Source organism: Notamacropus eugenii, chromosome 1 (genome assembly GCF_028372415.1).
Source record: "Notamacropus eugenii isolate mMacEug1 chromosome 1, mMacEug1.pri_v2, whole genome shotgun sequence".
NCBI classification, from domain to species: domain Eukaryota; kingdom Metazoa; phylum Chordata; class Mammalia; order Diprotodontia; family Macropodidae; genus Notamacropus; species Notamacropus eugenii.
The window spans coordinates 177,994,176-178,019,095 of record NC_092872.1 but is presented as its reverse complement, the minus strand read 5'-3'; the positions used below and the strand labels follow the sequence as shown (position 1 = coordinate 178,019,095).

Here is a 24,920-nt window from a genome sequence, read left to right as displayed (position 1 = left end):
AGTTAGGCTCTGTATGTACCACCAGAGAATTCTCTGGGGAAACCGCTAAGCGCTCCCAGGATGTCAGAGAGCTGGCTATCTACCTCTTTCTGGCTAATTCTGTCCCTTTGTAAGTAGCAGTACTTGTCTAGGTAGATAATCTAACGGTATAGTGAGTGTGGATTTATCCAGTCAGATTTCTTGTGGTCCAGTTCCCATTCTGCCTTTAGGAGATTTCTGCTTTCTCTTATTCCTGCTGGATTTCCACTGAGATAATTCACAAAAATCATACTGTATACAGTCAACATTTTTGTAAAAGAATAAAACTATATTAAGCAGCCAGTGTAGGCCAGCTTATTTCTAGACCAAACCACCATCTCACTTGGTTTCCAGGAAAGCCCCAAACCAGGTGTTTGAAGGGACATAGTTCAGCTGTTCAAATCTCCCACTTCCACGGCTGTAAGGCAGAAGTGTTAGCCGCTCACTGGGGCTTAGGATGCTGGAGGTCCTGGGAGTCTCCTGTTGCCACTGCCTTTTTGCTGTTCCCTAGCTCCTTGCTTTTTTTCTGGCCACATCTCCTACTTTTCTCTTCTGAATTTACTCACCATTCCATCCTTCCTCCAAGTTTGCTCATAATCAAAGGGGGTGGCCTCTTTATTGCAGACTAACCTGCTCCATGTTCATGACCATTTTGTCTCCATCCCATTTTTCCCTTGTAAATTTCACCCCTTCTTGCCTCCTGTCACTTTCCCAGGTGTCCCCCCACCCAGATAAGGGGTGAGGGAGAGGACTAGTCATCTCCTTCTCCACAGAATCACAGAACCTCAGTATTAGAGGAGAATTTAAAAACTTTCCCACTCAACTCTCTCATTTTGTAGCCTAGAAAAGGAAATGACTCCTAAGGTCATGCATGAAGTTAGTGGCAGAATTAGGTTTAGCGCTCGGTCTCCCACTTTAGACCTGTCCTTTTAGGAGCCTCAAACCCATCTCTCCCTTGCCACTTTCCATATTCTTAGCAAGGACCCAAAAACTGAATTAAGATGAATATTAGCCTTCAGAGACTCATAGTTGTTGGCCATTCCATTCTACAGAGAAACAAGGAAGAAACTCTAAGAGTGCATCTATGTAAAAGAAAGAAACAGTATTTGAAATAAGTCCTGGAAGAAGAGTTTCATAGTTTTAGTAGAAGTTGGTGAAAGCCAACCAAACTAGAGATAGAGGCAATTGTAAAAGGTAAAATAGATAGTTTTGATTATGGGAAATTGAAAACTTTAGCATAAGCAAAATTAATCTATCTGGGATTAAAAAAAGGGAAATGGTCAAATGGGGGGAAAATTCTATCAAATTTCTTGGGTAAAGTTTTGGTATCTAAGATATATAGACAACTATTAGAATATAAAAGACAGAAAATCATTTCCCAAGAACTAATTGGTCAATGGATATGAACAAGTAGTTCTCAAAAGAAAAATTTCAGATCATTAGAAACCATATAGAAAAATGTTCTAAATCACTAGTAGTAAGAAAAATGAATCAAATGAGGTGGCCGATGCCTATTATCCCTGTTGCTAGAGAGGCTGAGGCTGGTGGATTCTTGAGTTTGGGAATTCTGACCTATCTTAGGGCTAAAACCCATTTGGTTTTTTCATTGTCTGCCATTAGTATGGTGACCCTCTGGGAGTGTGGAATTACAAGGCTGCCTATAAAGGGGCATGCTGTTCTAAATAAAAAGCAGAACAGATAAAATCTTCCATGCCAATTGGCAGTGGGATTGGGCTCTTGAGAAGCTGATACACTTCTAGCATAGACAAGACCTTGGGGAAGAAGGTGGGAGAGATTAAAACAGCTTTAAGATTTCACTTCACACCTAGTAAATTGTCAAAAATGACAAAAAAATAGTGGAAACATGAGTATATTAATGCATGGTTGATAGAGCTATGAATTAGCAGTACTATTTTAGAAAACAACTTGGAATTATGCAAATAAAGTGACTAAAATATCCATACCCTTTGACTCAGAGATTCCATTGCTACATGTATACCCCAAGGGAGTCAATGATAAAAAGAAAGGTACCATATAGACCAAAATGTTTATAAAGTATTTTTTAGCAAAATGCTTAACAAAGGTAACAAAGAATTGGAATAATTGACTGGAGGATGGCTCAATAAATGGCAGTACATAAATGTAACAAAATATTGTTGTGCTATCAGGAACAACAAATATGATCAAGGCAGAGAATTATGGAAAAAACTTACATGAACTGATGCAAAGTAAAGTAACAAGAGCCAAGAAAAAAATGCGATACACAATGACTACAGCATTTTAAATCAAAAGAACAGTATAAAACAATTAAAAATTAGACACTACCTCCCCTCATTCCTTTGCAGAGATCTGTATATGGGTGTGTGTGTGTGTGGGGGGGTCCCCACAGTTATGGAATATTGTATCTGTGGTCAGATTTTTTTTAGATTTATTGATTAGTTTTGTTAACTTCTTTCCTCTTCTTCCTCTTTTTCTTCTTTTAACAATTCTTTGTTATAAGGGATGGCTCTTTGGGAAAGCAAAGACGGGAGAGATATAGGGAAAATTTAAACGGTGTAGAAACAAATTAAATCAATAAACACTTATTTAAAGAAATTTAGTCAAAGGTAAATTTGATGAAAATCTTGTTTGTAGGAGAAGTAAAAAATAACTTCAGAGAAACAAGAATTATACAAAGGAAAAACCCAGAGCATTAAAACTCAGTTTTGGAAATTCATTTTCTGCCAAGTGGAAGGGTATTAAACTACAGGATAGTGGTTCACTTCCATCTGGTCTGTTGGTTCAGGAATTTTTAGTGGATCTGATTTCCCTAGAGTGATGGTCTCCATTTTAAAAACGTGTGTGTGTGTGTGTGTGTGTGTGTGTGCGCGTGTGTGTGTGTGTGTAGGGGAGGAATTTTCCAGTGACACTTTGCAACTACTGCTGCCAGTGCCCAATGTCAACATTAAGTTGTAACTAGTTGTCCTAGAGGCCAAAGTCTTGCTCAGAAGGGAAAAATATGGGAGCTTGTATAGCAGTGGCAGAGCGGAGAGCTCTTCCTGGGGAAGTGTAGGCTATATTAGTTATAAGCCTCATGATTGTCTAGCAAGGGAAGAGTAGGATGATGTACTCTCATTCAGTTCACCCTACATCCTTTGGGATCAAACCACAGTTTCAAAATCATCCCTCAGCCCCCACTTTGGAGATCACTGACCTGAAAGATCCAAGTGGAAAATGCTAGTTTTCTGTTCCTGGCAAAACTCTAAGGTGGAGCCAGGCAGATCAATTCTTTCTTTCTTTTCCTTTCTTTCTTCATTCGTTCATGTATGTATGTATGTATGTATGTATGTTATGCCATCTGGTCCATCACATTGCAGTTATCTGGGGCATTTTGGGAACAGAAGTGCAAATATTGCTTCAGATAGGAGCAGACAGAACAAAGAGAATGGGACAGGGAGAGGTTCCTCCTCCCAGGGATATGATTTGGAAGCCAGCCTCATGCCTCATCCTTCATTCCCACCTCTTTCCCTTCGGTGGATATGAAAAGTAAACAAGACCACAGCTGTGAGGGTGGTCAAGATGGCATAATCATCCAAGGAGAGAAAGGCTCTAGGATGCCAACAGTCATTACACTCCAACGGAAACTGAAGAAACTTAGAATAGAAGGGAAAGGTGGTGCTGGTGGCTAGGAGAGGACATGGTTCAGACAAGGACTTGGGAGAAAATGATAGTCTTTCAAATAATAAAATTCATTCATTAAAATATTTCTTATGTACACAGCACTATGCTAGATACTAAGTGGGATGTCAAGGATAAGGTTCTGTCCTTGGTGAGCTCATCACACATGCTCATCTCACACACACACACACAAACACACGTAAAAGAATATATGATTAGATGTCAGTACAGTGACTCAGTTGAGATAGAGAAGCACAATGAAAACAATACGTTCTGTAGTTAGATGGTCTTGGTTCAAATCCTACCTATTTTGCTCACTAGCTGGGCTGTATCAGACAAATCACTTAAGCTTCCTGGGTTCCAGTTTCCTCATCTGTCAAATGAGGGGATTGGATAAGATGGCCCCTGAGATGTCTTTTTAGCTCTAGATCTGGGATCCTGATGGATGAGAAGAGTTGGGGAAGGTTTCCTGAAAGACATGAGACTTGAGCTGAGTTCTTGTCTAGTGAGGTGATTTCCAAGAGGTCAGTCAGTTACAGAATTTTCCATGGAATCTAATTTCCCTAGAGGACCCATGAAAAAGTTGAGTAGGCAGGAAAGGAAACAGTGTAAGTAAAGTCATAGGAGTTAGATTTAGTGTTGGAAGGGTCACAAGAGATCCTAGACTCTAGCCTTTTCATTTAACAGATGAGGAAATTGAGACCCAGGAGGTTAGCTTGTCTAGGGTCATACAGCTAGAAAATGTCAGAGGTGGGATTTGAACCCAGGCTTTCTTGATTACAAGTCCAGAGCTTTATTTATTATGTTATGCTACTCTGAAATCCACCCCACAGGAGGCCCTGGATCCTTATGGAGTTAGTAGGATGATCAGCAGATGGTATCTGTAACACTAGGTGCTAATGAGATTGCTGAGAATCTTTGTGGGAGGATCCAGGCTATTACCGAACTCTGACCAGACTTTTCCAGGTGAGATAGGAGGATAGGGGCAAAGCACAATCACACTTAGTCTTTCCTTCACTGAAAGTAATGGGACTTAAATTCTTTCACTGAGCAGTGTGACCTAGTTGCTCATGAATATGTAAGTAAAAAACCGTGTCTGCTTGTGTATGTACACGTTAGGGTTCCTGTGTGTGTGTGAGCATGTGTGTGCATGTGCATGAGACTGTTTCCCTATGCATACTATGCCTCTGTGTTTGTGAGTGTTGTTCTCTATCTTGTATACACGTTCCAAATTCAGGCAACTTAGGACTTCTTTACAGAGGAAAGGAGTTACATGGGCCTACAAGAAGAATGTGAAAGAGGCAGGTGAAGATAAGAGAGGAAAAAGGCAAAGAGAAGACGTACCAAGAGTTGTTTCTTTTGCTTTGTCTTCATCTTGGTCTGTGTTTCATTTCTAAGGTCTTTCACACTTTTGGAAGATGTGGACAAGTTGCTTTTATATCCCTATTTTTCTGTTCAAATGTGTCTTGAAACGTTGTTCTGGGAAGCAAAGCATGAATTCTAATGGTGAGTCATTTCTGGTGGAAGCCAAACTGAAAAAATGAAACTCCAAACATTCCTAATTTCAAGGGTCTAGCTAAAGAGCATACTACTAAAGAGAATAGCTGTGTGCAGATGCAGATCATTGATTACTGAACACATAGTCAAAGAGTGATGAGAAGGGGGAGACTCTCTCCTTTGAGAGGACCAATTACTACCTTTTGAGTGGAAAGGGAGAGTCACTGGGATTCACATTGCCAATCGTTACAGAGCAGAAAACAAGTTTCTCTCACTTGCTGAGAGTCAGGGAGGGATAGGTAACTAAGAGATAAGAGGGCTGAGTGCTGGCTGCCAGTAAGAGGCTAACACAATTAATGGAATTGGTCTACCTCAGTTCAGAGAGAGTCCTGGAGTTGATAAAGCAGTCATTGATTACATTTGAAGGTTAGTGAGAAAGGTAGTGAATAGTTTCTATATGGTTATTTCTTTGAATCTTGTACTAAACTGTGAATTGTGTTTTAAGTAATTCAGATTTGGAGGCATTTTAACTCCAGCTACCTGTCATTTCACAGATAACCAGGGTTGATTTGGCCTCTCTTGCTTGCTACTTGGGTATTGTCTTTCTCAAGATCTTATTCTTCCTTCTTGGAGCTGTGCTTTTGGTCCAAGAAAATAATTTGGCCTAATGGAATGAATCAATGAAAAGGCATTTATTAAGCACTTACTAAGTGTCAAGCATGTGCTAAGTGCAGGGGATACAAATGCCAAAGTGACAACCATTACCCTCATGGAGTTTATATTCTAATAGAGATAGACACAGATTGGAAAGTGGTGGCGAGGGAGGGATATTTTGGTTTGGAAAGTTATAGGGATGGGTTACAGCCTGAGAGGAGCAAACTGACACATGCTTTCCAGGAGGAATGAAAGGATTGATTTAATTTTGGTTCCAGGATTGGAAAGGGAGAAGGGGAGAAAAGAGGCTACACCTGTAGCATAGTACCTGGTGATTAGATTAGATAATTATGAAGTGATGCGGCTGGAGTTTGTCCTGGGTGAAGTGAGAGACTGAGGCAACAATAGATGAACACTGTGGGCACCACAGGTCAGGAGTAAAAGTACTGTTTTTCAGTCAAAGGTATGAGTATATAAAGAAGACAAGTGCTTGTACTTTATGGTTTTAATAAGTAGTTTTATTTTACAGAAAAATTCTTATTTGAGTGGAAAGAGCATGTTATATTATATCTTTTCTATAGAAAGCCCATTCATTTGGATCTTGAGTCGCAGTACAGGCACTAGCATTTGCCTCACAGCAATGAACCTAGACTGAAGATATAATACCCAGAGGAAAAAAAAAACAACTTAAAAAAACCTCCAACTTCACGTGTGCTGACTTTGCAAATCCAAATCTAATAAGTAACCCCAAGCATTGAAGAAGGAAAAAGGGGACAAGGTTTTGTGACTAATTTCTCCATTTTTAATTCTGAATGGAGATTATGATTGTTGATGTTCCCATTCTCTCCTCTTCTCCCTTATTCCCCATAACATTTTCAGTTGGAGGGAATTCTCCAGCAGTAGAGGCTTGACAGGCCATTTATAGAAGATCAAGATAGTAAAATTCTTTGGGTGGGAAAGGAGGCTTCCCCTATCATGTGGTTATCTCCCTCTCAACCTCTTGGGGAAGAGATGAATTATGAGACGAAGGAGATTAAGTAACATGAAACTAAATTCTCAGGACACTTCAGTGCTGAGACTATTGCTTTTTGGAAGCTCTCTTTGGGGATCATTATAGCTCCATACATTTTCCTTTTTTTTGGAACAGGACACTTTGCATTATTGTTTTTATAAAGGTTATAATGAGGAGTATTATTTAAAGGAAGAGAGAGAAAGGTGATGAGAGGTAATGGGAGTAGGAGAGAAGGCTGTGTTCCATCTTTCAGCATTTCTTCAATGGATGATCTCCATTGAAAGTAATTCTATTGGTTCTTCCCTTGGACAACATAAAAAACAAAGAAGTTGGAATGATTATCGGATCATGTATTTGGCACTGAAGGTCATCAAGTCCAACCTCCTTGTTAGATATAAATGAGGAAACTAAGGCCCAGGGAGTTTAAATAACTTGCCCAGGATCACACTGCTAGTAAATGTTATAAACAAGGATTTGAACCCATGCTTTATTGACTCCAAGTCTAGTGCTTTAGAGGCACCATGTTGTCTCTAATGGATTTGGTATGTTTTGAAGACAACACTATGCAAGACCTTACTTCCCCAGGATGAAAAGATGGATGTGCCAAGAAATTCCAGTCTTCAGTTGGTTGTCTATAGTATCAGGTCCCAGAAAAATAGCTGGGAATCTTTATTAGCAGGTTCAGTTCCTTGGTGGACTCTGTCCAGGCCTTTCTTCCTCCTTCCCCGATGAGAAAATTCCAAGTTAGTAAAATAAGAAGAGAGGCCTTAATGAAATACCCTAGGTCAGAGATTTAAGACCCCATGTATCTCATCTCTGCTCAGTTACTGGGTATGTGTCTTTGATAAAAGCTTCTGTGCCTTGTTAGTCTCCACTTTCCCTATTTGTAAAAGAAAGGGAATAGAGACAGTGTTGGTACATGGAAGCCCTGAGTTCTAGCCCAAACTGTGATTCTATATAACTACATAACCATGGACTGGTTGCTTAACTTCTCCTGAGTCTTTGTTTCCCCATTAGTAAAATGGGGTGCAGGGGATGTACAGAGTAGATGGTTTCTAGGCTCTTCCTATTCTAATATTCTATCATTCAAGTCATGCTTTTATCCATTTTCCTAAAATTCATGAGACAAATGTTTATAGAAAGCTCGGCATTAAGGAAAGTAGAAGCCCAGAAGTCATGTGTACTGAAGGGTTTCCTGAAACTCTGGGAATAGAAAGGGCTCACTGAAATCTGGGCTTCAGAAGCAATAATGAACTTCCTTATGTCCTTCCCCTAATACAGGCCATGAGGGGCAGCTAGGTGGTGCAAGATAGAGCACCAGTGCAGGAGTCAGGAGGACCTGAGTTCAAATCTCACCTCAGACACTTGACACTCACCAGCTTTGTGATCTTGGGCAAGTGACTTAACTCCAATTGCCTTGTCCTGAGTCATCTCCAGTCATCCTGATAAATATCTGGTCACTGGATTCAGATGGCTCTGGAGGAGAAGTGAGGCTGCTGACCTGCACAACCCTTTTTCACTCAAAACAAAAAGTCAAGTGCAAGTCATGTCATCATTTCTCTGATGGCATGGTCTTCTTTGGCAATGAAGGACGAACACACATACAAGCCATGAACACACTGCCTATCCCTTCCACTCTGTGCCATCCCCAAGTTAGATGTCAGTTCTCACTTGAACCTCTCCCTGTGCAAAAATCTTTTCAACTTTTGTCCTTGGGCTTATTTTTCAGCTGAAAGAACCAGGAAATGAAGGAAGAAAAACAAAGAAGAGAAGAGCCCATTTCTCTTGCTACTCTGGAGAATGGTGTGGAGAACCTGGGAATGGAGTTTCTGGTAATCTTTTGTCTCCTATATCCTGGCACTTTGACTATCAGCAGCCCCTTCTAGACTTAAATCTCCTGCTCCTTGCTCCCGGTACCATAAATTTGAAATCATCTTTGCTCGTTCTTCCCCCTTCCACTCAATGTTACTTCTATCACTTCATTCATTCATTCAGATATTTACTGAGTACCTTCTATGTGCTCAGTGTTGTGATAGGCATTATGAGGATTACGAAGACATCTAAGACATGGATAGATCTGAAAGTCTGTTATGATGGAAAGGGATTAGATATGTTCTGATGGTGTTCATGGGGACAACCTGCCTCCAGTTTCTACTCTATTTTCCACATAGCTTCCAAAATGATAGTTCTCAAGCTTAGATCTGACCATGCTACTCCTCTAATCAAAAATCTTCAATGGTTCCCCTAGGATAAAATTCCTCCAACAGACATTTTAAAAAGCCTTAATTTAATTTTACTTTTTTTGATTATGAGCATTTTTGTCTCTAAAATTATCTCCACTCCCAAATGGGAAACCTCCCCCCATCATTTTAACAAATATGCATAGGTGAGCAAAACAAATCCCCACATTAACTATGTCCAAAAATGCATGTCTCATTCTTTTTAAAAATATAATTAATTTATTTTTAGTTTTTGACATTCACTTTCATAAAATTTTGTGTTTTAAATTCCCCCCTCCTTCTTCCCCAAGACAGTGTGTGATCTGATATAGGCTCTACTTATATATTTATATTAAACATATTTTCACATTAGTCATGATGTAAAGAAGAATTAGAACTAATGGAAGAAACCATGAGAAAGAAGAAACAAAACAAAACTACAAAAGAAAAGGAGAGCAAATAATATGCTTCCATCTGTATTCAGACTCCAAAGTTCTTTCTCTGGATGTGGACAGCATTTCCCATTATGAGTCTTTTGGAGTTGTCTTAGATCCTTGCATTGCTGAAAAGAGCTAAGTCTATCAAAGTCAGTCATCGAACATTGTGGTTGTTAGTGTATACAATGTTCTCGTGGTTCTCTTGGTTCTTTTTCACTCAGCATCAGTTCACATAAATCTTATAGCATAATAGTATTCCATTACATTCATATACCACTTGTTCAGCCATTCCCCAATTGATGGACATCCCTTCAATGTCTAATTCTTTGCTACCCCAAAAAGAGCTGCTATAGATATTTTTGTACATATAGGTCTTTCCCCCATTTTTATGATTTCTTTGGACTATAGACTTAAAAGTAGTATTGCTGGGTTAAATGGTATGCACAATTTTATAGCCCTTTGGGCATAGTTCCAAATTGCTCTCCAGAATGATTGGATCAATTCACAACTCTACCAGCAAAGCATCAGTGTTCCAAATTTCTCACATCTTCTTCAACATTTATCATTTTCTTGTTTTGTCATGTTAGCCAACCTGATATGAGTGATATGGTGCTTTAGAGTTGTTTTGATTTACATTTCTCTAATCAATAGTGATTTAGAGCATTTTTTCATATGACTATAGACAGCTTTAATTTCTTCCTCTGAAAACTGCCTGTTCATATCCTTTGGCAATTTACCAATTGGGAAATTACTTATATTCTTATAAATTCAACTCAATTCCCTATATATTTTAGAAATGAGGCCTTTATCAGAGACACTGGCTGTAAAAATTGTTTCCTAGCTTTCTGCTTCTCTTTTAATCTTGGTTGCATTGGCTTTGTTTGTGCAAAACCTTTTCAATATAATGTAATCAAAATCATCCATTTTGTATTTCATAATGTTCTCTATCTCTTGTTTGGACATAAGTTCTTCCCTTCTCCATAGGTAAACTATTACTTGCTCTCCTAGTTTGCTTATAGTGTCAGTCTTTATGTTTAAACCATGTACTCATTTTGACTTTATCTTGGTATAGGGTGTAAGATGTTGGTCTATGCCTAGTTTCTGTCATATTATTTTCCAGTTTTCCCAGCACTTTTTTTTACATAGCAAGTTTTTATCCCAGAAGCTGGAGTCTTTGGATTTGTCAAATAATAGATTACTATGGTCATTAACTGTTGTGTCTTATATACCTAACCTATTTCACTTATCCACCACTCTACTTCATAGTCAGTACCAAGTAGTTTTGATAACTGCTACTTTATAATACAATTTAAGACCTGGTATGGCTAGGCCATGTTCCCTTGCATTTCTTTTCATTAATTTACTTGATATTCTGGACCCTTTACTCTTCCAGATGAATTTTGTTATTATTGATGCTAGCTCTATAAAATAAGTTTTTGTTAGTTTGATTGGTATGGCACTGAATAAGTAATTTAATTTAGGTATAATTGTCATTTTTATTATGTTAGCTTGGCCTATCCATGAGCAGTTGATATATTTCCAATTATTTAGATCTGACTTTCTTTGTGTGATTAAGTGTTTTTTAATTGTGCTCATAGAGTTCCTGGATTTGTTTTGGCAGGTAGACTCCCAAATATTTTATAATGTCTATAGTAACTTAAAATGGCATCTCTCTTTCTATCTCTTGCTGTTCGGCTTTGTTAGTGATTGTATGTCTCATTTTGAATCTTGAGTTCATCACTCCTCTTGTCAGGAGGTGGGAAATATGGAATTGTGTTTGGTCACTCTATTGATGAATATTCTTAAGTTTTATTTTATTTTTACTTGTTTGTCTTTACAATGTTGTAATTATTTTATAAATTGTTCTCCTGGTTCTACTTACTTTATTCTGCACCTAAAGCATTTTTAGGTTTTTCTGAAACCATCCATTTTATCATTTCTTTTGAAACAATAATAATCCATTATATTCATATATGACAACTTATTCAACTATTTCTGAATTGTTGGGCACCTCCTTAATTTCTAGCTCTTTGCTGCTATAAACATTTTTGTACATATGGCTCCTTTTCTTCTTCCTTTAATCTTTTTATGGTATAGACCTTGTTGTGGTATTACTGCTTTCCATTACTGCTTAACCAATACCACTAACAATACATTAATATGCCTTTTTCCCTTAATCCCATCAGCATTTGTCATCCTCTTTTGTCAACTTTGCCAATCTGATGTAGGTATGTATTGGAATTTCAAAGTCATTTTGACTTGCATTTCTATAATTATTGGTGATTTGGAGCATTCTTCATTATGACTATTGATAGCTTGAATTTCTTCTTTTGAAAACTACCTCTTCTTATCCTTTGATTATTTATTAATTGGAGGAATAATCAGCTTGACGTTTAAAACCTTCTTCATCCTGGTTCCTTCTGTTTTCCTCTCATATTTTTTCTCTCCATCAACTTTCCATCCCTGTCAAACTGGATCAGAATTCTTAATTCTTTCAAAGTAGTTTGTCTTCACAATGTTGCTATTGTATAAACTGTTCTCTTGGTTCTGCTTACCTCATTTGGCATCAGTTCATCCAAGTCTTCTCGGGTTTCTCTGAAACCATCCCCTTCATTATTTCTCAGTGCACCAGTATATTCCATCACATTAACATACTATGACTTATTCAAGTCCTTCTCCAACTGGTGGCTGCCCCCTCTGTTTCCAATCCTTTGCCACCACAAAGAGAGCAAAGCATATATTTCAAGATGAATTACAAACCAGTATAAACATTACTATCAGAACCCACCTTGCTCTTCAAAATGGCAAGAGATGTGTCAAGTTGTTCACTGCCCCCCAAATATAGCAAATATGAATGTGTGTCAGAACTGTGTCCTCATCAGTTTTGATTTTTACAACTTAATTTCTTCTTGACAAATGAACCAGCCCACTGTGTGTGACTTAACAGTTTAAATTTACAAAACATTTTCCTTACGACAGTTATGTGTCTTTGATAGTATAGTATAGTAGATATGGAGACAAAAAACTTAGGTTTGAAGCCTGACTGCTACTTACTAGCTGTGCAGCCCTAGGAAAGTCACTTAGCTTCTCTTCCCCTCGGTTTACTTACCCATAAAATCAGGATAATATGCCTCTGCTTTGGTCAGATCCACCCACCAGACTGAGTTCCATGGAAGGGTAAGGAACTGTCTTATGTAGATTATGTGCTACCTTCTTTATAGAACTGTTAAGAGGTAAGCCATAAGGTATTATGTGAGTATGAGTTGTTACTATCATCCCATTTTCCAGATGAGGCAACTGAGCCTTGAAGGGGTTCAATGACTTGCACGCAATTATATAGTCAACAAGTGTTAGAGTTGGGATGTAAATTGAATTTTTCCAGTTTGAAGTTCAGCGTTTTTTCCATTGTGTCATGCACAATGGGGAAGGGAATAAGCATTTATATAGCACCTACTATGTGGCTGGAACTGTACTGAGCACTTTTTTTTTTTGCAAATGTTATTTCATTTTATCCCCACAACAACCCTGAGAGTTAAGGACTATTATTATCCCCATAGTACAATTGAGGAAACTGAGACAAACAGAGGTTAAGTACCTACCTAGTGTCTGAGGTTGGATTTGAACTCAGATCTTTCTGGTTCTAGTCTCAGTGTTTTGTCCATTGTGTCATCAGCAGCCTTTGGGGTGCTTGTATTTCCCTTTCCTCTGGAACTGAAGCATGTTGTAAGCTCTTAGTGAATATTTGTTGACTTTCCTCTTTCATTGTCCTGTCCTTGTCTGTGTGTGAAGGAGGAAGGCAAAGACACTGATGGACCTGTATGGGATGAAGAGCGGGGAGCAGGTTTGGATGCTGGGGCCTGGCCCTCCTCATTCTGGAGGTATGAGGATTACAACTTCTGTTCGTATGGTGACAAGAGCTAAAGGTGGGAGCAGGAGGCAGTAGGAGGGAGGAAGGTTCTGTCCAGAGGCTCCTCTTTCTATCTTCCTTTTTTCCTCCAACCTCCAACCCTATACCAATGTCTTCTGACTCTAGGTACTGGGGAAACCCTAGAGAGTGCCAGGAGAAATTGCCAAAAAATAGGGATGAGGGATCTTCTCCAGTGAGCATATCACCTCTGTATCACCTCCTCACAGGCCAGACCTTTAGATTTAGGAGATTCCAAGAAGTTTTACTAGGCTACGGGTTGTGGAAATGTATGTTCCTACATAGAAATATCCACCTGACTTTCTGCAGAGAGGAAGGATATGTGGGATGGGGGAGGGGGCATGCAGAAAAATCCATTCTGGGAATGGAAATGTTAAGATAATATTGCCCATCAGAGCATGGGAACTGCATAGTATCATGGCCCTGTGTGTTATACATATATGATATGTAGCAAACATATATACTAATATATGTATGGGGCATGTATGTAGTTATATAAGACATATTACTTATATCTATATTATATACATATATGATGTACATCTATATTATACCTACACTCACAGAGCCATGGTACTCAATACCATAGTATGCAGTATGTATGTAGGTATATGTATATATATGTATGTGTGTGTGTATGTGTATTCACCCTGATTCTCTCTATACACATACACATTATATATATGTGTGTGTGTGTATGTATATAATATACACACATGCAGTACATGTTTATATGTAGGTATATATAGTGTATACATATACATAGATGCGTATATATACACACAATATATATGTATATATGTATGTATACACATATGAACATGTGAGTGGAAGGATAGTATTCCTAAAGCTGGCAGCTTTCAGTTCCCTTTCCTGATGAATGTAAGTCATCTGAGGATGATGTGCATCCAGTTCAACCTAGGGTAAGGTGTGCTGTGATCTGCTGCCCACTTACATTGGCCGGTCTGCTGAGATGATATGACAGCCACTTAGCTTTTTGCAGGATTAGACAGATTTAACCTGAAGGCCCCCAGGATTGCCAGTTGTGTGGGAGTTAGCTGGAGCAGATGAGAACTGGGCCAAAGCAGTCACTAATTGTTGGCTCTGGTAGGAGAAGACTGCAGCCTGCTTCTTTGAAAGTGAGAACATTTTGCAGAGGCCACACTGAATTGTTTCGATGGATCTTCTTGGGTCTGCTGTGTACAGGTGAGACACCAATTCTGCTCTTTCTGGAGACACATAGGAGCTCCACATGCCCCTACCTGACACCTAGTTCAAAGGTCATAAAAGGCTCCTTCCAGCTCTGGTCCCCAGGGAGGTGCCAATTCTGGTATTTCCACAAATTTCCTCTCTACATTTTGGCTTCCCCCCTTTTGGTATCTCCCAAAGAGCCCTCACTTTCCAGTGTATTTCCCCCAAAGTCCCTGATGTGTGCTGTCCTTTGCCCTCTGACTTACTCAGAAACAGGTCATTGAAGGCAAATTCATGGAAGGCAAGGTCCATGCCTTGCTCATCTCGGGATCCCTCCCTTGTGCTTTGAACATGGTAGGCAGTCAATGCATATTTGTTAATTGACCAGTTGCATATTTGTTGGTTGAGGGACAGCACTGTTTGGCAGATAGAATACAGTCCTGAGCCTGTAGATCTGGGTTTTAGCTTTTGCTTTGATATTAACTAGGTGGGTGATTCTGGGTAAATTATTTAATGCCCTTGCCTTCAGTTTTCTCAGCTACAAAATGAAAGGGATGGATTAAATGGTCTCCAAAGTCTCTTCCAGCTCTAACAATATATCTTTGATCTTAGCATCACAATATAGTGGAAAAGGCATTGACTCCAGTCAGAAGACAACTCAGGTCCCTTCCAATTCTCAAATTCTGTGATTCTTTGTGTCAGAGGTCCTGGATTTCTAACCTGCCTCTGAGGCTTAACTCTCTCTGGTCTTCAGCAAGTCACTTAGCTTTCTCAGGCCTCGGTTTTGTCATCTGTAAAACAAAGGATTGGACCAGATGACCTCTAAAGTTCCTTCCACTTCCATACTGATGATCTTATTCTATGATCCTGCTCTTGTGGGATTGAGTTTTTGATTTCCTAGACTGGACAGTCAGACCAATCGAGTCACTTGTTCCCCATCCTTACTATGGCTTCTGTAAGGGGTAGAGAAAGGCAAAGCTGCCTGGGGGTAGGGGTTGCACTTACTCTGGAAAAGTCTTTACCTGAAGCTCTCCCCTACCTTTTCATCTCTTCTAGCTTATGCTGCCTTTGTGCTGACAGCCTGTCTCCTGGATTTCCAAAGGGCTCTGGCTTTGTTTATCCTCACATGTGTAGTCCTTTTCTTTCTGGCATACAGCCTGTTCAAAAAACTTTTGGGAAAGAAACTGTTAAGATATCTGAAGCCCTTCAGAAATCCTACCTTGAGTCTCTGGCTAAAACGGTAAGAGAAGGCCCCTTGGGTACCTGGTGGCCTCCCCACGTCATCTCTTAGTGGATCATTCTGAGCTGGGTTAGGCTATCACAGTACCATTCCCCCTCCCCTCCCACTACTACCTTGGGGAGAAAAGCCCATTTGTTTGAGTTTTGTGCCCCCTGGTTTATTCTCCTCATTGCAAGGCTTTTCTTCCCCAGAAGAATCTTCCCACACCATGGGGAATCTGACCAAATCATGCTTGGTTTCTCTGGTTACCCTTACTGAGTCACTGGCTCAGTAAGATCTACAAGGTTTCAAAGCTCTTCTGTTTTAGGCTAATTTGTATGCTTCCTACGAGGGGTGGGGAATCTGTGGCCTTGAGGTCATGTGTGACCCTCTAGGTCCTCAAGTGTGGCTCTTTGACTGAATCCTAACTTCACAGAACAAATCTCCTTAATAAAGAGATTTTTCTGTAAAACTTGGACTCTGTCAAAAGGCCACACTTGAGGATCTAGAGGACCTCATGTGGCCTTGAGGCCACAGATTCCCTACCCCTGCTACCTTGGGCTTTGATTTGTAATGTCTCTGCTCAGCCTCAGGCTTTGGATTCTCACACCAGCATTTCCTCAGTCCCTAGGTTGTAGTGTCCTGGGCCTTCTGCCAGCTTGGATTACCATCTGCAGGCTTGGGTGCTGGGGGCCTGGCATTAAGGACTCTGTTACTTTGGAGAATGTACAACCATGGAAAGGGAGAAATACCCAACTAACAAGATTCCTCACCCTGTCCTCGATATATATTCTGATTAAACTGTGTTGAAAGGACATGCTTGGTGGGGACATCCACCTATCCTCACCCCCTTTGGCATTTACTATTCTGGAATGTAGGCTTTCAAGGTATGAGGGTGATGTAGAAAGCTCATGACATAGATTGGAGACTGGTCAGCTGTTGATGGGTCTCACCTGCCTCTTCACATTGGCCATGTTCCTGGGCAGCTGTGAATCTGAACCCAGCTGAGAGTGCCCAAGTGCCCTCTGTACCCAGCTCCTTGGGCTGGCCCCACTTTGCCATAGCTAGGGACAAACTCCAAGAGGGCAGAGGACCTGTCTTATCTTATCTTAAATTTAGTTTCTTCCTTAAAGCTTTCCTCAGTACTCTGCACAAGTCAGCAAGCCAGGCTCTGTGATCTGAGAAATCTGAGAACTTCCTTCACTGACAAAGTCTTAGAAAGTTGCCTCAGAAGTCAAAGCCCAGAGATTAAATGACTTAACTGTGGTCACGCAGCTAGTAAGTGTGACTGGTGGGATTTGAACTCATGCCATCCTAATTTCAAGTTTAGCAATGTACCACCATACTATGCTTCTTCTCATTCTGTACACACTAGGTAGTTAATGTTTGCACAAAAGAATGAGTGGTTATCAGGCATAGTTCCTGGGCTAGGTCTGAAGGTCTGTACAGCTTTTGGAAAAATTCTAAATCCAAATCTGATTCTAGTCCAGATTCCCAGGGAGGCTTATGGTAGGACTTTCTCCTTGTTCTACACTAACATAATGGAAGCATGATCCTCCTGGATACTGGTACCCTAGGACAAAGCCCCAGTTGGCCTTTAATTATAGCTTTTGGGGGCTTGTGAGTAACATGTTCCCTGATATTTCATCTGCAGGTGCCTAGGGGCAGCTGCTTTGGTGGGCCTGGTATTGTGGCTGGCTCTGGACACCTCCCAACGGCCCGAGCAGCTGGTGTCCTTTGCAGGGATTTGCATGTTCGTCATCTTCCTCTTTGCCTGTTCCAAACATCACCTCGCAGTGAGTCTACAGGCTGGGCTGCCTATAGGGGGGTGGTAGGGAGGGATGTAGCATCTTCTTTCTTCCCCAGTGGTCCAGCCCTCTTCAAGGCTCTTTTTGGTCAGGAGAAGCCTGCTATCCTATGATTAGACTAGCAAGTTTCAATCCACATCTCCCCACTCAACATAGCTATAGATCAGTGGAGATTACTGAGGGATAAGGCTATGCCTGAGGATATTAATATGTTGTTATGAAGCAGTTATGGAGGACTACTGTGTATTCCTAGCCTTGGGGCTGTGTCTGAAACATGGCACCTGAGGCTGACGAATGGTTGAATGTTGAATTGAGAGGATGTAGTCAGTCCTAGGGTCCTCCCCATTCAATTGCATTATGCAGGAAGGGGACTTAGTGAACCTCTAGTCACTGGATCGGAGATTTAAAGTTGGAAAGGACCTTAGGGGTCACTTATTTAGTTGAATCACCTCATTTTCCACTCAAAGAAACTGAGGCTCAGAGAAAGGAAACAACTTGCCCAGGATCACACATACTGCTAGGTAAATAGCAGACTGGTTTATTTCACCTTATAGCAGCAGAGGATGGGGACGCTGAGAAGAAGAAGGAACTTACAAAGAACTTATCCTGGCTCTGGCTTCTGTCTGTGTGACTGTAAGCTGGAGTCTTCTCACCAGAGCCAGGTTCACTACAGTCAGGGTTATGGCCTCTTGCTCTGATGTGCTTGTGAACCTGAGTTTTAGCCTCCCCGAGTCTCTCCTGGTGGCAAACTTCTGCACATTGAGAAGAAGGGACCATTTCATCTTTGTTTTTCATCTGTTTGATCTTCTAGATTTGGAGGCTTCTTCAGGTTATGGAGATGTTGGATACTGTGCCAGGGAAAGTGCCTCAGTTCTTGAAATATTCTCTCATTCTATATTCATGGCTGGGGCCAGGGTCCCTCTGCTTACTTCTCCCAGGGGTCATTAGTGCAGGGACCTAAATATGACTCATCAGAATTATCAAGTTCAGTTCAGTCCTCGATGAGGCACATTGGGCTCAAGTCAGGCCGTGAGTCCCCCATGAATAAATAGCAGTAGAAAATCCCCCAGTCTTGGAGAGAATGGCTTTGTTCTGGGGAGCTCAGAGTTTCTGGCCACATTTTGCTGGGGGTAAATTGTCCAGGTCACAGAGGGATTCAGCGTCTCAGCCTTCTCTACTCAATCTATCACACCAAACCGTGACCAAATCCACTAGACCAGGGAAAAATTCTTCTTGGGAGTCTTCTGGCTTGCTCCCCACCTTATCTCATTGTCTTCCCTGAGCTCCTAGGTGGTGAATTGATACCTAGGGGCCATACCTTTGTGACAGAGGCCTGGGAAACATGGGACTCATTTTCTTTTATATTTCAGGTGTCCTGGAGGGCTGTATTATGGGGCCTTGGTCTGCAGTTTGTTCTTGGCATTTTTGTTATCAGAACTGAACCTGGATTTGTGGCATTCCAGTGGCTGGGTGACCAGATCAAGGTATGATAGGCTGAGTCCCGGGACTCTAGTTGTGCCTTAATGCCCTGGGAAAGTAGAAGCAGGTGGGATACATAACCTACATTTCTGACTGTCTCCCCTCCTGTACAGATTCATATCTTAAAGAATTTTTTAAAAAAGAAAAAAAAATTCAGCAAAACTAACCAATATTGAATGTGTGATGTTATATGTAGTATATCACACCCCTGGGCCCCTACCTCTGCAACAAAAAAAGTGGGTGGGGGAGGTATCTTCTTATAGCTTTTTTTTTTTTTTTGGTATGAAGCTTGGCTGTTCTGTTTTGAAATAATCATTGTTCTTTGGTTTGGTATAATCCTTTTCAAAGCACTTTTCTACCTACTATCTTAATTGAGACATGGGATCAGATTGTAGAAATGGTAGAAACATAGAACTGGATAAAGGAATCTGAAAGATCAGGTGGTCTCATCTCCTTTCTTTTTTAAAGAATGGTGATTATAATACTAATTTGTCTCAGATCTGGAACCAGTAACTGGGGCCCCCAGTAACACCTCAGGAATACTGAGGTGGAACATTCTCCCAATGGGCTTAAAGCCTTTTCAACCCCTGAGCTCTTTGATACCCAGAGACAAGGGCATGATTCAAAATAGTGACTTGAGAGAAGCAGTAGTTTCCTCCTACTCTCAAAGAAAGTCAGTGGCTCACTTTTCTCCACTTTGCTCAGCCTCCATGCCCTGGCCCCCCACATATACCCTTTGGTTCCCAGCCTCCAGTTCTTGGGTCCCATCATTTCCCTGCCTTTTACAGACCTTTTCCCAAACCAGCAACATCATAAGAAACCAGCCAGACGTTAGTGGAGTGTGAAATGTACATACAGCACATTAAAATACGTCTCTCCTATAGCCTTGATCACATATTTCACCCATCCAAACATCTGCATTAATGGGTATGGATCTGCGAGTTGGGTTTTCTATGCTCTTGCTAGCGAACGGGAAACCTCTAAGAGAGCTTTTTTCTAGAAAGGAAGGTTCAAATCTTTTAGCCATCAGCTGCATGATGGTATGATATTGCCATGAAACCCATCATGAAACAAAATCAGGCAAAGAATGAAGGAGACACAGGAACTCTGTGTGATTTTAGTCATTTCCCTTCTCTTGGCCTCCATTTCCTCATCTGTAAAGGGAAAAGATTGGCTTAGATAAAAAAGAGCACTGGCTTTGGAGTCAGAGGTCCTGGGTTCAGATTCTGCTTCTGATGCTTACTACCTAGATGACCTTGGGCAACTCTCTCCGTGCCTCCATTTGCTCAGCTATAAAATGAGACTACATGGTCTCAGGCAACTCTTGCAGCTTTAGATTTATGAGCATGTGATCTCAGAGATCCTTTACAAATGCTAGATTCTATGAATTGGAGAATTCAGTCCTTAGATCTTGACCAGAAGGACAAGCCAGGGCCCCATCTCCTGACCAAGACTCATTATCTCTGCTGAGTGTTAGTGAGACAGAGGCTTGTGGTCATCAAGAGGGTCCTGGGCCTCCCACAGCCCACTGGTAGCTTCCCTAGGCAGTGGGAGGGGAGCTCTGAAGGCAGGAAAACTGATTTCTCTTCCTGCTTGTCTTTCCTTCCTCTGTTCATGTTCTATTTTTTTGTTCCTCCCTCAGATTTTCCTGGACTACACTGTAGCTGGCTCCAGTTTTGTCTTTGGGGAGACGCTGGTGAAGGACGTCTTTGCCTTTCAGGTCAGTCTGCATTTATAGATAGGAGACATCCTGGAGCAGCTGCTTGCCAGAGGTTAAGCCAGTGGAGAGCTTGGTTCAGTGACATGCCAAGCTGGGGCCAGAGTGAATGCAGCTGGGGGCTGTCTCCTGTTTGCCCAGCTAGCCCTGGGCAAAGAGGCTTTTAAAATGTGGGCAAGGATTTTTAAAAACTAGTTTTTTCAGTTGCTAAGTATTTATTTTCTCTTTGTGCTAAGTTCAGTTCCTCCCAAATGGAAAAACAAACAAACAAAACCTCCAAACCATTCTTGTAACAAATATGCATAGTTAAGCAAAACAAATTCCCCAACTGGTCATGTCCAAAAATGTATTTATTCTACAACTTGAGCCCATTATCCATCTTTCTGTCAGGAGGTGGTTAGCATGGGCAAGGATTTGTTCTGAGAGGAAAAAAAAAGAAAGTCCACCCCCTCATTAATTGTTCACTAATATGGGGTTAATTTTCATACCTTTTCAAAAGGTATTTAAGTATTCAGGGATCTCTATGGTTTTGTCTTTGGTTGTCAAGGGAAACCGCTGACCACCAATTTATTATCAGCTAGTCTAATTAATAAATTCATTATCAATTACCCTGAAAAAAAAGGATTTGTGTGAGCCAGGAGTTGGGTACACAGTTAAGTAAATAATTTTATAATATGCCCAGCCTGTGAAAAAGCTATGGGTTTCAGGGATACCATGTGGGCTTAGGTGATGGACCAAGGCTGGGGTTTGAGGCAGGCAAGGTAGGCAAATGTCTAGGGTATAACCTGTAGGTTCAACAAGAGACATATTTTGATTTGACTTTTTATAAATGAACTTTTTTAAATGCTAGAAAATTCTGTTCTTCAGGCCCATGGGTATTTATTTTGTGATAAATCCAGTTACATGTGACCAGTAGTGTTCTGTGGTGGATAGAGTGCTAAAAGCTGGAGCGTGTTTAAATTCTGCCCCAGATGCCCTATGACTGTGTGGTTTCTGCACAGGTCACTTACCTTATTTCAGTCTTCTCATCTGTAAAATGGCCCATATCTTGGGTTGTTGTGAAGATCAAATGAGATAAAATAAGTAAAAGCCCTTTGCAAACGTTAAAGTGAGATTACGTCAGTTACAGAGAAGGGTCAGAGGTCTGTTCGACAGTAACGTGCAGGGGAGGAGGTGGTTTTCTGCGGAAGCCTAAACAAGATACACAAACACAAATGCTTTGTCCCAGCTCTGGGCCCAGGGTGATTGCTCTGTCACAGACTCAGAGGTATGTGGGAATAAGCTTGCTATAAACCCTTGGTTCAATCCAGGGACAAATACAAAAAGTGGTGCTTGGCACCTCCTCTAACCCAGGAGGTTTCTGTAACACAAAAATTAATGTCAAGTTAACACCATAGTAAAACCAGATTAGGTCTTTGTGTCAAAGTTACACAATTTTGAAAAGAGCTCAAATTCCATTTCTGACATCCTTACTTTACAAAAGTAAAAAAACCCCAGATGAATTAACAGAGAACCCAGATTTCTGGTTTTCACTTAAATTTAGACATACACATGAACTTGTAAGGTCAAGAACTAGAAGGAATTTTAAAGACTATCTAGTCTGATGCCTTCATTTTATAGATGAGGAAACTGAGGCACAGAGATTATTCAAGGACACAGAGCTAGTTAGTGGAATTAGGACCCAGGTCTCTGGACTCTTACTCTAGTGCTTTGTCAGTTATGACAAATAGAAAAATGACATTGTTCTTCCCAATCTCAAAATGGATATAGCTTTCATTTAAATATTACTTGAAGGTTTGTAAAGCTTATCTAAGTGCATTGTCACATTTGAACCTCATGATAACTTTGACTGGTAGGTACTTGGTTATCCCAGATGAGGAAATTGAGGTTCAGGTGACTTGCCCAAGTTCACACTGCTAGAGTCTAAGACAGGATTTAAATGTGGGTCTTCCTGATTCCAAGTCTGTCCTCCACATTAATAGCTTTTCAGTGTCACCGGGGGGAAAAACTTATTAATTGGTGGCAAGGGACTTTGAGACTTGTCATTTAATCAAGAAGGAAGTAATAAATGATGTTGATTTGCCATTAACCAAACTCCATGGCATTTCTCTGGGGTTCACCAGTTAGTCACTCAGTAGACCGTCTCTGGGAGGACATTCCCTTTATAAGGCTCTCCAATGACTCTGGGTCCAGAACTGACCCTTGTGGAGACCTACTTGCCAATTCTTTCTTGTGGCTGGCTCAGAGGGTGGTGGAAAGGTTGCTAAAAATGGATGTTGCTGGTGGCAATTGCTATGTTGATGGGCTCAAGGGGTGACATAGCTGACGAGGTGTCAGTGTCTAAGGAGGTGTAGTCATCTGGGGAAAGTGGTTCCTGGGAGCTCATATAACACAGAGAGATTCCAGCAAGAGCATTGTAGGTAAATAAAGGGAACCAAGGAAACCCATTCATCACCTTGAATGACAAGGGGAGTGAATTCCTTGGGAGCCTTGTGCTGGAGAAGTAACTTCTGCTAACTCACTGTGGATCTTAGAACAGGTCATTCCATTTCTCTGGGCCTCATTGGAAAAGTAAAGGGCTTGGATTATACTGAGCTCTAGGGTTTCTTTTGGCATTAACATCCCGTGATTGTATATAAGTGTAGTTGGCAATGTGGCATGGTAAAAAGAGCACAAAACTAGGAGTTTTGAGACCTGGGCTCTGAGGTCTATTTAATTTGAAGGTGTTGTACTCTGGAAAGAGTGAGAGGCTTTAGAGTCTTAGGATCTGAGTTCAAATCCCACTTCTGATACTGTATGACTGGGCAAGTCACTTAATCTCAGTTTCCTTATCTTAGGGGGCTGGACTAGATGGCCTCTGATATTCCTTCCAGCTCTAGACCAATATTCCTCTATGATCAAGCATTTATTAAACACCTTCTGTATGCCACACATTAAACTCACTGCTGGGAATTCAAAGATTAAAAAAAAATTAGAACAAAATGTTCCCTCTAAGTGAGGAAGAAGGAGGAAGAGGAGGAGGAGGAGGAGGAAGAGGAGGAAGACAAGAAGATATGAGTTTATGTTTTCTTAGAGAAGGAGTTCTTAACCTGGAGCCCATGGACACATTTTAGGTGATCTGTGTATCCTTTTAAAAATGTTTTGATTACTGAACGTTGATATAATCATATTCTTTCTAATCCCATGCAGTTTATTTGTGCATTTAAAAACATTATTCTCTGAGAAAGCAGCTGTAGATTTCATGGGATGGCTGACGAGGTCAAGGACACAAGCGAGGTTGAGATTCTCTGCTCTAAGTAGGGCCTACATTTTAATAAAGAGAAAATAAGATGTATATACCATTAATAAAAAGAAGCAGTTATTTGGGATTGGGCATTAGCAACTGGGGGTCTTAGGAAGTGGCTGAGGTGGAACTGGAGCTGAAACTTAGAGTGCTGGGCTTTCCTAGAGGCAGAGGAGAGGAACAGAACCTTTTCTAGCTCAAGAGGCCCCTTCCAAGTCTCCCAGATCTGGGACTGCTGGCTGCTGTCCATCAGTTGCATGGGCTTTCTCTTCCACCAGTACTTTACTTACATTGGGCCATCAATGGGAAAATGGGGTCATCATAGGGTAAGGAATGATGCTTTCAATTCTGCACATCCTTGCTGGAGTGTGGGGATCTCTGATACCTTTAGAGGCAACATCTTAGAAGGAAGAATTTATATTGTTCTGGGGTCAGGAAGGAGGAAGATCTAACAGAATGCACAGCAGAGTCTTGGCTGAATTCCCTCTAGGAAGGGAGGGAACCTAGAAGTGACCCTCTGCTGGGTTATTTCAATTCTGCATTCAAATGCTACTTCCTGTGGTTTAGATTATAGATTGTAGTTGGATTTTCTTAGAGGGTGTGGTATAGAGAGCCCTGCTAATATAACGAAGCTCTCTAAATTTCTGCATAAAAAAAGAGGACTTGGATTTTTTTTTTTGGTCTTCTCTGCATCTTTGTGAATCACAGTGAAAAGAGTGGTTGGTTTTAAAACCATAATATTTAAAGCTCAAAGAAATTATTTAGTCCAGGAGTTCTTAACCTTTTTTTTTAATGTCATGGACC

At 40.8% G+C, this 24,920-nt stretch overlaps 1 protein-coding gene across 1 annotated transcript in view; it reads left to right on the top strand.

The window, feature by feature from the left end:
- SLC28A1 (solute carrier family 28 member 1) overlaps positions 1–24,920 on the top strand; it is a 60,914-nt gene that overhangs the window by 11,990 nt on the left and 24,004 nt on the right. Inside the window, exons 2-8 of the mRNA XM_072619832.1 lie at positions 8,568–8,670; positions 13,284–13,372; positions 14,531–14,625; positions 15,667–15,850; positions 17,484–17,625; positions 19,008–19,121; positions 20,759–20,836. Coding sequence (XP_072475933.1) covers positions 8,584–8,670; positions 13,284–13,372; positions 14,531–14,625; positions 15,667–15,850; positions 17,484–17,625; positions 19,008–19,121; positions 20,759–20,836 — 789 coding nt within the window. The 5' untranslated portion in view covers positions 8,568–8,583. The remainder of the gene's footprint in view (positions 1–8,567; positions 8,671–13,283; positions 13,373–14,530; positions 14,626–15,666; positions 15,851–17,483; positions 17,626–19,007; positions 19,122–20,758; positions 20,837–24,920) is intronic.